Source organism: Leucopleurus acutus (genome assembly GCF_964270905.1).
Source record: "Leucopleurus acutus genome assembly, chromosome: 2".
Lineage (NCBI taxonomy): Eukaryota > Metazoa > Chordata > Mammalia > Artiodactyla > Delphinidae > Leucopleurus > Leucopleurus acutus.
Window position 1 is genome coordinate 105,146,027 of NC_139143.1, and position 13,585 is coordinate 105,159,611.

The 13,585-nt window shown below is 34.6% G+C and overlaps 1 protein-coding gene across 1 annotated transcript in view; it reads left to right on the top strand.

Moving 5' to 3' along the window:
* Nucleotides 1-13,585, top strand: part of DBT (dihydrolipoamide branched chain transacylase E2) — a 43,825-nt gene that overhangs the window by 16,535 nt on the left and 13,705 nt on the right. The window contains exon 5 of the mRNA XM_082856109.1: nucleotides 11,375-11,496. Coding sequence (XP_082712235.1) covers nucleotides 11,375-11,496 — 122 coding nt within the window. The remainder of the gene's footprint in view (nucleotides 1-11,374; nucleotides 11,497-13,585) is intronic.

A 13,585-nucleotide genomic window follows, 5' to 3' on the forward strand; every position in this document is an offset into this window, starting at 1 on the left:
TCTTTCTCAAGATTGCTTTGGCTATTTGGGGTCTTTTGTATTTCCATACAAATTGTAAAATTTCTTGTAAATTTTTCTGTAAAAAATGCCATTGGTAATTTGATAGGGATTGCATCGAACCTGTAGATTGCTTTGGGTAGTATAGTCATTTTCACAATATTGATTCTTCCAATCCAGGAGCATGGTATATCACTCCATCTGTTTATGTCATCTTTGATTTCTTTCATCAGTGTTTTATAGTTTTCTGAGTACAGGTCTTTTGCCTCCTTAGGTAGGTTTATCCCTAGGTATTTTATTCTTTTTGTTGTAATGGTAAATGGGATTGTTTTCTTAATTTCTCTTTCTGAACTTTCGTTGTTAGTGTATAGGAATGCAAGAGATTTCTGTGCATTAATTTTGTATCCTGCAACCTTACCAAATTCATTGATTAGTTCTAGTAGTTTCCTGGTGGCATCTTTAGGATTTTCTATTTATAATATCATGTCATCAGGAACAGTGACAATTTTACTTCTTCTTTTCCAATTTGTATTCCTTTTATTTCTTTTTCTTCTCTGATTGCCGGGGCTAGGACTTCCAATACTATGTTGAATGATAGTGGTGAGAGTGGACGTCCTTGTCTTGTTTTTTAGAGGAAATGCTTTCAGTTTTTCACCATTGAGAATGATGTTGGCTGTGGGTTTGTCATATGTGGCCTTTATTATCCTGAGGTAGTTTCCCTCTATGCCCATTTTCTGGAGAGTTTTTATCACAAATGGGTGTTGCATTTTGTCAAAAGCTTTTTCTGCATCTATTGAGATGATCATATGGTTTTTATTTTTCAATTTGTTAATATGGTGTATCACATTGATTGATTTGCATACATTGAAGAATCCTTGCATCCCTGGGATAAATCCCACTTGATCATGGTGTATGATCCTTTTGATGTGCTGTTGGATTCTGTTTGGTAGTATTTTGTTGAGGATTTTTGCATTTATGTTCATGAGCGATATTGGTCTGTAATTTTTTTGTGTGTGTGATATTTGTCTGGATTTGTTATTGGGGTGATGGTAGCCGTGTAGAATGAGTTTGGGAGTGTTCCTCCCTCCACAAATTTTTGGAAGAGTTTGAGAAGGATAGGAATTAACTGTTCTCTAAATGTTTGATAGAATTTGCCTGTGACGCCATCTGGTCCTGGACTTTTGTTTGTTGGAAGATTTTAATTACAGTTTCAATTTCATTACCTGTGATTGGTGTGTTTATATTTTCTAATTCTTCCTGGTTCAATCTTGGAAAGTTGTACCTTTCCAAGAATTTGTCCATTACTTCAGGTAGTCCAGTTTATTGACATATAGTTGCTTGTGGTAGTCTCTTATGATCCTTTGTATTTCTGCGGTGTCAGCTGTAATCTCTCCTTTTTCGTTTCTCATTTTATTGATTTGAGTCCTCTCCCTTTTTTTCTTGATGAGTCTGGCTAAAAGTTTATCAGTTTTGTATATCTTCTCAAAGAACTGACTTTTAGTTTTATTGATCTTTGCTATTGTTTTCTTCATTTCTCTTTCATTTATTTCTGCTCTGATCTTTATGATTTCTTTCCTTCTACTAATTTTGGGTTTTCTTTGTTCTTTTTCTAGTTGCTTTAGGTGTAAGGTTAGATTGTTTATTTGAGATTTTTCTTGTTTCTTGAGGTGAACTTGAATTGCTATAAACTTCCCTCTTAGAACTGATTTTGCTGCATCCCATAGACTTAGGATCATTGTGTTTTTGTTGTCATTTGTTTCTAGGTGTTTTTAAATTTCTTCTTTGATTTCTTCAGTGATCTCTAGGTTATTTAGCAGTGCACTGTTTAGCCTCCATGTATTTGTGTTTTTTACAGTTTTCTTCTTGTAATTGATTTCTAATCTCATAGCATTGTGGTTGGAAAAGATGTTTGATACGAATTCAGTTTTCTTAAATTTTCCAAGGCTTGATTTATGACCCAACATGAGATGTATTCTGAAGCACATTCCATGTGCACTTGAGAAGAAAGTGTATTCTTCCGCTTATGGGTGGAATGTCCTAAAAATATCAATTAAGTCTATCTGGTCTGTTGTGTCATTTAAAGCCTGTGTTTCCTTATTTATCTTCTGTCTGGATGATCTGTCTGTTGGTGTAAGTGGTGTGTTGAAGTCCCCCACTATTACTGTGTTACTGTCGATTTCCCCTTTTATGGCTGTTAGCATTTGCCTTATGTATTGAGGTGCTCCTATGTTGGGTGCATATATATTTATAATTGTTATGTTTTCTTCTTGGATTGATCCCTTGATCATTATGTAGTGTCCTCCTTATCTCTTGTAACAGTCTTTATTTTAAACTCTATTTTATCTGATATGAGTATTGCTACTCCAGCTTTCTTGTGATTTCCATTTGCATGGAATATCTTTTTCCATCCCCTCACTTTCGGTCTGTATGTGTCCCTAGGTATGAAGTGGATTTCTTGTAGACAGCATATATAAGGGTCTTATTTTCGTATCCATTCAGCCAGTCTGTGTCTTGGTTGGTGTGTTTAATCCATTTACATTCAAGGTGATTATCAATATGTATGTGCCTATTACCATTTTCTTAATTGATTTGGGTTTGTTTTTTTGGTCTTTTTCTTCTCTTGTGTTTCTCACTTAGAGAAGTTCCTTTAGCATTTGTTGTAAAGCTGGTTTGGTGGTGCTGAATTCTTGTAGCTTTTGCTTGTCTGTAAAGGTTTTGATTTCTCCATAGAATCTGAAAGAGATCCTTGCTGGGTAGAGTAATCTTGGTTGTAGGTTTTTCCTTTTCATCACTTTATGTATATCCTGCCCCTCCCTTCTGACCTGTTGAGTTTCTGCTGAGAAATCAGCTGTAACGTTATGGGGATTCCCCTGTATGTTATTTTTGCTTTTTCTTTGCTGTTTTTAATATTTTTTCTTTGAATTTAATTTTTGTTTGCATTTTGGTATTTTTTTAACCAGACTTGTATTTGGTACATTCTAATGTGTTTGCTTAGTTAATGACTCTACATGTTTTCATAACAATACATTTTCATTTTATCTGGTAGTCACACCATATCTAAATTTAAATTTCCCCAGTTGCCACCAAAACGTCCTTGAAATTTCAATTGGTTTGTTCAAGCTAGAGTCTAGTACAGGACTACAAATTGCACCTGGTCTCTTTTAATCTAGGTCCTACTTCCCCACATGACACTGACTTGCTGAAGAGATGGTAGCATTTGTTTTGCAGAATGTCACATCTTTTAGACTTGTTGCTTCTTCATGGTGGTATTTGACTTGTTCCTCTCTTCTTTATATTTCCTGTAAACTAGAAGTAAGTTTTAAAGGCTAGGTTGCAGTTAAATATTTTGGCTAGAATCTACATCATGGAAATATTATGTACTTCATATTTCTCCGTATCAGGACACAAATAACGTCTGGATGACCTGGTGTAATAATGCTAAGTTTAAACATGGAACCATAACCATACCCTTGCCATAACCATACCACAATTATTTTAGTGGTTGTAGAATGATGATTTTTGGATTCCTTTAACATTATTAGGTGGCATTATTCTGTAAAGTGGAGCTATCCCTTCCTTCATCAATTGGGGCTATTTGTTACTATGAAATACAGTTCCTACTGGAAAGACATTCCAGTCTTTCTTTACCAATTATTAAAATAAGGAGTTACTTTAATAGGCCCTTCAAATGGTGATATTAATTTTTCCAACATTCTCTTTGTTTATATTTCATTTGACCTGATGTTTTTATTATAATTCTTTTTAATGCTCAAATCATTAATAGTGGTGACCATTTCAAGGTGGCTTCTGTGTGTTCTTTTAACATGACGCTGTTACTTTTCAAAACCTTCCTTGCTTTTGGCACAAGGAGATGATCTGGGACTCACCTTATATTGATACTTTTCCTACCCCAGACCTGGAATTATCCATTCCTTGAGGGCCTCTTTTTCCTTTTAATGTGGAATAAATAAGAGACCATAATCTGGGTACTAGGGGTGCTATTATCTTGACTCCAAATTTCTATTGAAAGGCATGATTTAGGAATATTAAAAACAAAAAAGAATTTACCTTTAAAAATTACCTGAAATAAACACAGAATTATTTTGATGGATCAACAAGATAATAGGTATAGATTTTTCTTTCATTCAGTTAAGACCTAGAAAGGAAAGAATTGTACTCTTGGCATAAACTGAGACAACCAAAGATGCTGAACATTATTGTGGATGTTAGTAAATTAGAATACCCAGTCAAGTGCTGTAGACCAGCTTAGATACCTATCTAGGCTGTCCACAAAAGCAAATTATAGTCATCCTGTGGTATTTGCAAAGGATTGGTTCTAGGACACACACACACACACACACACACACACACACACACACACACACACACACACACACACACACACACACAGAGGGACACCAAAATCTGCGGATGCTCAAGTCCTTTGTATAAAATGGTGTAGTGGGCTTCCCTGGTGGTGCAGTGGTTGAGAGTCTGCCTGCCGATGCAAGGGACACGGGTTCATGCCCCAGTCCGGGAGGATCCCACGTGCTGCGGAGCGGCTGGGCCCGTGAGCCATGGCTGCTGAGCCTGCACGTCTGGAGCCTGTGCTCAGTAACGGGAGAGTCCACAGCAGTGACAGGCCTGTGTACCGCAAAAAAAAAAAAATGGTGTAGTATTTGCATATAACCTACATACATTTTTTTTCTGTGTATCTTCGATCAGCAGTTGGTTGAATCCATGAATACAGAACCTGTGGATTCCCAGGGCTGACAGTATATGAACAAGTGAACAATTGGGATTTGTGGGGGGTTTTATTGTTTCCTTTTCTTTCTTAGAGTTTTATTTTTTAGAGTTTCTTTTGGTATCTCCAATGAAATCCAACTTAATAAGTCTTGATATAGCAAATTATAAAACTTATAGAACTTTTTCAGGAGGGGCTATATATTTTCTAGATAATTTTTTACAAAAATTAATTTCCTGTATGACATGGATGAATCTTGAAAAATTATGCTGAGTCAGAGAAACCAGACATAAAAGAGAACATGCTGTATGATTCTATGTATATAAAGTTTTAGAAATGCAAACTAATATATTTTGACAATAAACCCATTAGTGGTTGCCTGCTCATAGGGTAGGAAGGAGGCAGAAGGTTAGGAGGGAGGAATTACCAAGGAGTATAAGGAAACTTTGGGGGGTGATATGTCCATTATCTTGATTTTGGTGATAGTTATGGGTATATATATATTTCAAGACTTATGAAATTTTATATTTTATGTACGTGCAGTTTATTATATGTCTGTAAAAACTTAATGGGATTGGATAGGTTATGTTCAGAGTAAAAATTATCTGATAATTTTCCTCATAGAGAACTGATCATTGTTAGCTCTTCTATTTCATTTGCAATTCAAAGTGTATTCTGAATAATTGCCTTGCATGCTAATTTTATTTTGTGTGTGTACCTTTTTGCTTTTATATTTATGTTTTCTTGTAATTTTTATTGTTTTTTACTGTAAGAATGACTATGAAGCATAAAATAAATAAGCAAGCCTATAGAATAGTAGGTTCAACTTACTAAGAAATTTATGTGTGCCTCTTTTTAAATTCTGGAAACAGGAAAAGTTTCTAAATATTTTGTGTACCTGTCTTAAACAAGAATTTGTAGTAATACTGAATTTGTCTATACTGTTCCTCGTTTTAGTGCCAAGAAAACCAATTATACTATAAATAGAAAATTACCTAAAAAAGTCTTTTAGAAGTATAAGACACATGATGTCCATTTTACAGGTGGGAAATAATTGTAGCATAGAACCATCAAGAGTGTAAGGGATCAAGAGTAGACGTCTTAATAGCAGTAACGGAAATTAAATCCTGTCTTTTAATGCTTGTTTAAATAATATTCTATGGTACTCTCTTTGTAACATGGTGTTGCAGCCTGCTTTTCAAGACTGGAGTGTCATGATAATTCTGATGAGGGAAAAAGTATTTGTGACCTCCAACTCCTATCTCTGAGTGCTCTGACTGTAGGTAGACTCTACTTGAAAAGAGCTTACTAGACTCATTTATGCTGTTTTAAAAAAAAAATACAAATTGAAATTTAGTTAATTAATATTATCAAATTTATGTCAAAGCTGATCCACGTCTCAGTATGTTGTCTGCTGTGAACTCAGTTTTAAGAATATTGCCATGAGTTCTCTTTACAGCTAACCTGGCTTTCTCTAACCTCTATTTTAAAAAGTAGGATGACTCCTCACTTTTCTAAACAAGTAAAGCTTTTTGAACCCAAACTTTTCTAAACCATTTATTTAATGGGAATCAGTAGTTTTATTTATTTTTTAAACCTACATATTTTATGCCTTCTTAAAGGGAGGATATTGGGTATAACCTAAAATCTTTTTTGATTATGCAAACGCATGTTAATGAACATTCATTTTTCTGGGAAAAACACAATTCTGCCTCTGATTTTTGTTTTTTCAGCCTACCCCTTAGCCTTGTCATTGTGCCAGGCCATCACTCTCCTTCCTAACTTTCTGGCAATACAGATAACCAAGTTGTTAAGAAATATGTGCTAAGAAGAGAAAATAGGTTGTGATTGAGAGTCTAAATGACTTTTCTCTGGAGCAAGTGTATGGTTTTAATACTGAGGCTGCGTGGCACGGTTTTAGGTGTTCTGCGCCTACAGCTGTGTACAACATTAAGTTGCCAGAATGCTTGACCACCAGACAAGTGGAGAGTTACTATACCTAATTAGCTCTAATTGAGGAGTCTTGCCACCATGGGGAAGTATTAAGGGAAGAGAGGAAGGGACATAAGATGTAGCAGAATACTTTATAGCAGAAGGGACATAAGATGTAGCAGAATATTTTTGTATTATTCTGCTGTTATATTGCATTTACCCTTTAACATGAACACCTATCATCGTAACTAAAACCTTATTTTGTATAGCTAATTGTAGACTGAATTGATTGAATTAGCTGTTTCAGTAATTTGAAGTGAGAAAGAAAATGCTATGCAATCTCATTGGTTTAGACGTCATTAATTCTCAATTTATGATGATTTGAGCAGAAACTAAACTAAGGTTTAGATTTGTGCTATGAAGAAAGGTCTTCCTAAGAAGTTTTGCAGGGAGGAAAAGTTTAAAGCTTCTTACAAAAACAACTCTTTCAAAAACCTTTGAGTGCTTTGGTATTTCAAAAGTATTTCCCATTGCAATCACACAGTTTTAATATTTTTACTAATTCAAATTACTCTTTTATTTAATATGAAATAATATCATTTTATTATAATTTTCTTCACATGATGAATTCCAGCAACACTAAATTGACAGTCTTCATGATAAAAACTTATTTACCAGAGTCCTTTTGTTCTTTCTTAAAATTTAATTAAGGTTTTAAAAACTGTATCTAAATCTACTACTGAAGGAATAAAATCCCACATATTAGAGTATAGTGCAAGAACAGTGAAAATCACATCAGCTGGGGAGAGTCATGAAATTTTAGCTTAGTCTTAACTCCATCCCCCTTAGAGTCTGTTTCTACTTTGGTAAAATCAAGAATGTGCCCTGCATTCTTGTAGCATTATTGTGAACATCAAAGGAGAAAATAAGTATATAAAGTATACTTTATATAAGTATAATCATATAAAAAAACTTAGAAAATTGCTTCAAGTGCTATTTAACAAGGTAGTATTTTATTTTTATTTATTTATGTTTTAAACAAGTTTCAAAAGATTTTTTAACGCAACTCCATACCTGGAATACAAAACTAAGTTGAAAATTACTAAGACTTCATTTTTGCATAAAAGAAAAATTGCCTTTATCACACTGGAATTCTTAATTTTCTCAGAATCAAAATTAGTTATTTTAAAAGGCAAGGAATAGAGTACATTGAATGAATGGAATTATAACCAAAGCCAATATGATCAAGATCATTTTCCCCGAAGCCTCATTTGAAAAGAATTTGACATTTTAATGTGAAAAGTCACAGAAGTCCTTTACGTTTAACTAAGCTCCTCAAAATATTGTGCCAAATACTTAACATTTATATTAAAACACTTTAAGTTGTATTTTTACCATACACATGTCCAAAAACAATCCTGAAAAGAATATTTTTTCTAACTTACAATAAAAAACTTCCTGCTTTTCAAAGTCTGATCGGTTGCAATCATAAAAATACTAGGTTCCTGTTTATAAGCTCATGATAAGAAAACAATTATGTCCAATAGCTTCAGGGGAAAGTACAAACTAGAATTTACTATTAATAATTTCTTCATCATCTTAGTCATCTATGTGAAGTACAATAGGAAGGAGTCAAATGTTAGGACTTACTCTTCAAAAAGTTGAAAAACGACAGGAGTTACTGCCAGGTCCCACTCTGTTACACAAACTCTGGTTTTACATCAAGATCACCATGGTTTTATTTTAGTCATCCTCTGATTTACTGTCCACACTTTCTTCTTATTGCATAGAACAATCATATGTTTAATTAAATCTGGAAAAAGTAATAAGCATTCCACATTTGGGGGGTAGCAATATGGGCCTCCCCCTGTGTTAAACATGTCGCAGTTTATAGCTAAGCTGACAGTTCAAAGGCTGAACCAGAATAACCAGGACAGCTTGACTTTGCTGGTTTCCCAGTTGTATAGCTTGCAATCTCTATTTCATCGAGGTAACAGGGCACGGTAACAGAAACAGATTGTTGCATCAGCAAAACTGAACCAGCAGCAACTTTCTCCAAAACTGTAACTTTTTCTAATGTGCAATCTCTATCAGGGCTAAGGTTATTGAATCAAATGCTAATAGAAGTTATTGTGGCCGCTAGGTCTCTAAGTTGAATTTAGAAACCGTTCTTTTCTCTCCTGCCTGAAAGATCTGGTCATCTTCCTAGATCTTCTTCCTAGTTGTTAGGTTCTGAACCAAATATCCTTTTGTATCTGTGCGAAATTGTGATTTGATGTTGATCACTCCGTTTATCTTGGCATCATGCCACAAACACTCATCCATTTAGAAAATGACATTCCCTCCATTCCTTATGATTTACTTCTTCTCTACTGGGTCACTTTTAAGATAAGTTCTATGATCAAGGTAACAAAAAGACTGGAAACCCTTGGATCATGGAAATGGCTTTCTGGTAGATATTCTCTGTTAAATCTCTGTTAAATCATCCCTGGCTTTCCAATGTCCTTAGCAAGGTAGTATTTTAGTATTAAGAGAGCTTTCTTCCCACAACTACATGACAACTACAACTCATATATAATACGAGTGACTTCTTGCAAATCTTTGTTTTATTACTTAATACTTACACCGAAATTATTCCAGAAGGCAGTACTACTTGGTGATATATAGAATGTTTTCCAGAAAGGTGAGTAGCAATAAATAACATGATATTTTGGAACTGTTATATAATAACTTGTATATGATATGTCTGGGCATTTATGCATTTCTCAAACTGTAGCAAATATGCATTATTCAAGTTAGTATTTGGGATTCCTACAACTGAACCCCCTTGATTTTTCTTTGGATCTTAGTTCCTAATGCTAATCTTTCTTGCTAGTTTCTCCAGTAACTTCAACAGATGTGGACAATGCACAGGGCTTCTCAAAGTGCAATAAAATTATGCCTGGAGCTGTAGAAGTTATATTCCAGCTTATTTGACCAGAAAGAAAATCTACTAGGGCTAGCCATGAACTAAAGGAAACAGCACAAACTGAGTCAGCCCTAGGATTGAATCCCAGCTCCTCACAGTTTATTAGGTGTGTGACCATGGGCCAGTCTCTTCATCTCAAGTCTCATTTTTTTTAATCTGTAAAATGGGGATAATAACACCTATCTTACACACTGGAGTGAAGATTAAGCTATTACATATGTAGTGCAGTATACGATATATACTAGGTGATTGTGGGAAGGAAGAATAATTTTCCCTGTACCTTCTGAGTTCTTAACTGAGACCCCTGTAATAAAAGACAGATGAACAAGAGAAAAACAAATTTATTAACATGTAGACGTCATGTATACCTGGGAGATACCCAGGAAAAATGAATAACAGAGAGGTGGCTTTAGGATTCAGGTTTAAATACCTTCTTAATAGGGAAAGGGGAGGAGGGATGTAGGCCTCTTAGGGGAGAGTAAATGATTTTTAGGAAGGATGAATTGGCTCTTAGAAGAATATATGGGGGGTATGATAGTTTGTGACAAAGTTTATATGGATGTGTTGCTGATTTCTAGTCTCTTCTCCTGTGATGAGTCAATCTTCCGTGGTTGGATGAAACTCCTAGGGAGGGAGTTTCTGACAGTTGAGTTCCTTGTGGATGTCTTTAGGTACATGAAGAGAGTTCAGAGTAAGCCTCTCCCTGCATTTGTTGTTTTTCAAGTGCGTACAGCTCTTGAAAATAATCAGTACACCAAAGTGGCATATGTTGGGGTGGTATGTCCTGAACTCCTACAATCACATTTTGGGGTGGAATATTCTACTACTCTTCATGTTCAATACAAAGTGTTTGTTTTTTCTCTTCCTTAACCGTAGGGGAACTTTGAGAGCTCCACCAGACCAATTCATAGACTAGTGAGGAGGAATGAATGAATAGAATGTCTTTCCATAGTTTTCTAGCAGTGGAAAATTTTTATTTGCTTAGAATAGAATGTCAAAGCTAACTCAGTTTTCTGCTGATTTTCAGAGGTTGGCTCTAGTTTACTTATTCCCACAGAGATTCTGCTGTACTATAGCACTGATTTCCTAGCATCCAACTTTGACAATTAAATGCTCTTAAAACCTTTTTCTTTTTGGTTGCAAAAATACATGCTAATAGCCCAAGATAGTTTTTCTTATATCACTACTCTACAGTTAGAGAATAAAACAACCAAATTAGTATTACCCGTGAAAATAAAACCTTCCACAGCATTCCTTAAGCCATATTCAAAGCAAAGAAAAAATTTATATGCTATATTATCTTAGGAAAGCATTTAAGATTGTCACAGATTTTACATGATTCATGTAATTTACCTCACATTTGATTCTCATTTCATATGTATATGAGAAATTTATTAGGAAAATGTTTACAATACAATGTGTTTTAAAATTTATGAAAGAAACTTGCATTTTTTAACTTGTAGCTGCTACATAATTTTAACAGAAATGAAGTAAACAGCAGGCAATAATAATCATTAAACAGTACCTGGTACCCGTACACCCCTCTCACTCACTCTATTACCCTTGTATGTTTTTCCATTTTACAGTTGTGTTTTCCCATTCTGAAGTAGCTCATCTATTATGCTTTTTGACTGTATACTTTAATTTGAATTTATTTATATAAGACACTAAGCTTGTTGTTTTAGTTATTTCAATATTTTCTACTAAAGAGTAAAATTTTACCTTGTTACCAGATTCAGAAGAAGATGTTGTTGAAACTCCTGCTGTGTCCCATGATGAACACACACACCAAGAGATAAAGGGCCAAAAAACACTGGCAACTCCTGCAGTTCGTCGCCTTGCAATGGAAAACAATGTAAGTTTTCTTAATATTTAAGTGTGAGATCACACAGATGGTATACATGTGTATCTATGAAGAATTACCTAGCTATCCCAACTTGATGGCTCAAGTTGGGATTAAAGGAAACATGAAAATGTCTGTTACTAAAAAGTGATAGTTGCATAAAAGTCCTCACGAGCAATGAAAAGAAAATTGTGAACTTATTATTCATGTTAATTGAGAAATGTGGATTTATTATTCTTCCTGAGATCCTAATAACAGTCAGGGCTACCATTTATTGAGAACTTGTAAATACTAGTGTCTTAGATCAGGTACCCTACAAGCATAGCTTGAGACAAGGGTTTGGGAACACATGGTTGATTGATTGAGACAGTGATCATCTTTACTAGGAATGAAGGAAGGCGTACAGGGAAGGGATGGGAAATGGGCCAGGCAAGGATGTAGTCCCAAGGATCTGCCTGATCCCAGGGAGGTAGGGAAAACCATAGAGCTATACTGACTTGAGTCAAGGAGCCTGGCCTTCTGTTTTCCCTCTTACCTGACAGTCATTGCTGCTTTACCTCCAAAGTGAGATGGCTCCTAGGCATTGTGCTAATTATTTACATGTTATCTCATTTAATCTTCACAACTTTGAGACAAAGAGCCCTTCTAAGACTTAGAGAGGTCAAATAACTGGTCCAAGGTCACACAGCTAACCCAGTGGTGGAACCAGGATTCTGTGAGTGTCTCTGTGACTCTAAAACCAGTGCTCTTAATCATTAATAGTGTCTCAACAATTGATGCCTCCATTATTTGAGCACTTCTGAGCCAGACACTATACATACATTATCGCTAATCCTCACAGTAACTTGCAGACTGGTTTGGGTTATCCCCTTTTTGCAGATGAGAAAAGGTAGAGAAGTTGATTAAGTTGCCTAAAATCAAGTAAGTAGCTGAACTGGGGATTTGAGCACAAATCTGTGTGGTTCCAAAGCCTGAGTTCTTTCCACTATGCCTCACAATGCAGGCTTTTGTTTGTCTGTCTGTTTTTGAGAGAAGTAGTTAAATTACAGTTGGGGGGAAAAAGTTTACATTTTGGGAATAGGTAATAAGAGTCATTAAAATGTTCATTCTCCTTCAGCTAGTTATCCTACCATTGGGGAACTATCCCAAGGAGATAATCTAGGATATATTAAAGTGTTTTATATAACCAAAAATTAGAAGGCACACATGTGTTCAAAATCAGGGATATGCTTAGGAAAATTATGTTATAAACCCTTAATGAAAATTTATTAGCCATTGAATGTGTTCAAACATGAAGATGATTTAGCTTAACAGAAAAATAGAAATAATAATATGGAACACTACACTGTTAAGGGCAGCAGATGAAATAACGCTCTTATATATTGCTTTGAAAGCTATAAACATTTTACCATTTTTTAAAAAATTATATAAAAGGACTACCTGTAGAAATATATGATGTGGCTTTCCTTTTCCTAAAGATGTGTATAATTAGAGCATTTGTATAATTACTAGATATTAAATAACAGATTTATTATTATAAAATCACCTTTTTCCTCCTTTTTTTTGCAGTTTGTATATTAATTATTGAGTTTGTCTAAAATTAAAAACCAGTGGCACTTACAGTTGTTTGTAATTACCTAAAAATTATGTTTAAATTCTTAGAGTTCATTTGTTATAAACTAAATGTTTGATGTGATAAAGTCCTTTACTCTTTTGTGGTCATTCTTAGAGAAGCATTAATACAAATGAAATAGGACTTAACCTTGAGAGTTTAACTAATATACACTATGCGTGAGGATATCATCCAAGCTAATGTGTCTTTTTATTTAAATACAGTTCAATTTAGTGAAATATTTTATCTCTATTACCAAACATAGGAAGTGATTAAATAAAGCCAGATCACAAATGTTTCCAAAAAGTATCATGAGTGCCCAGTAGAAGGTGGAATTATATCATCTGTTGTTTGTTCTGTGGAAAGCAATAATAAAACTTAACTATTTGACCCTTAACTTGGACCAAGGAACTCACATTCCAAGTATGCCTCAGTAAAGTTAATTTCAGTGTTTTGTACTGATCTTTCTAAAACAGCCATCAGAAAAAA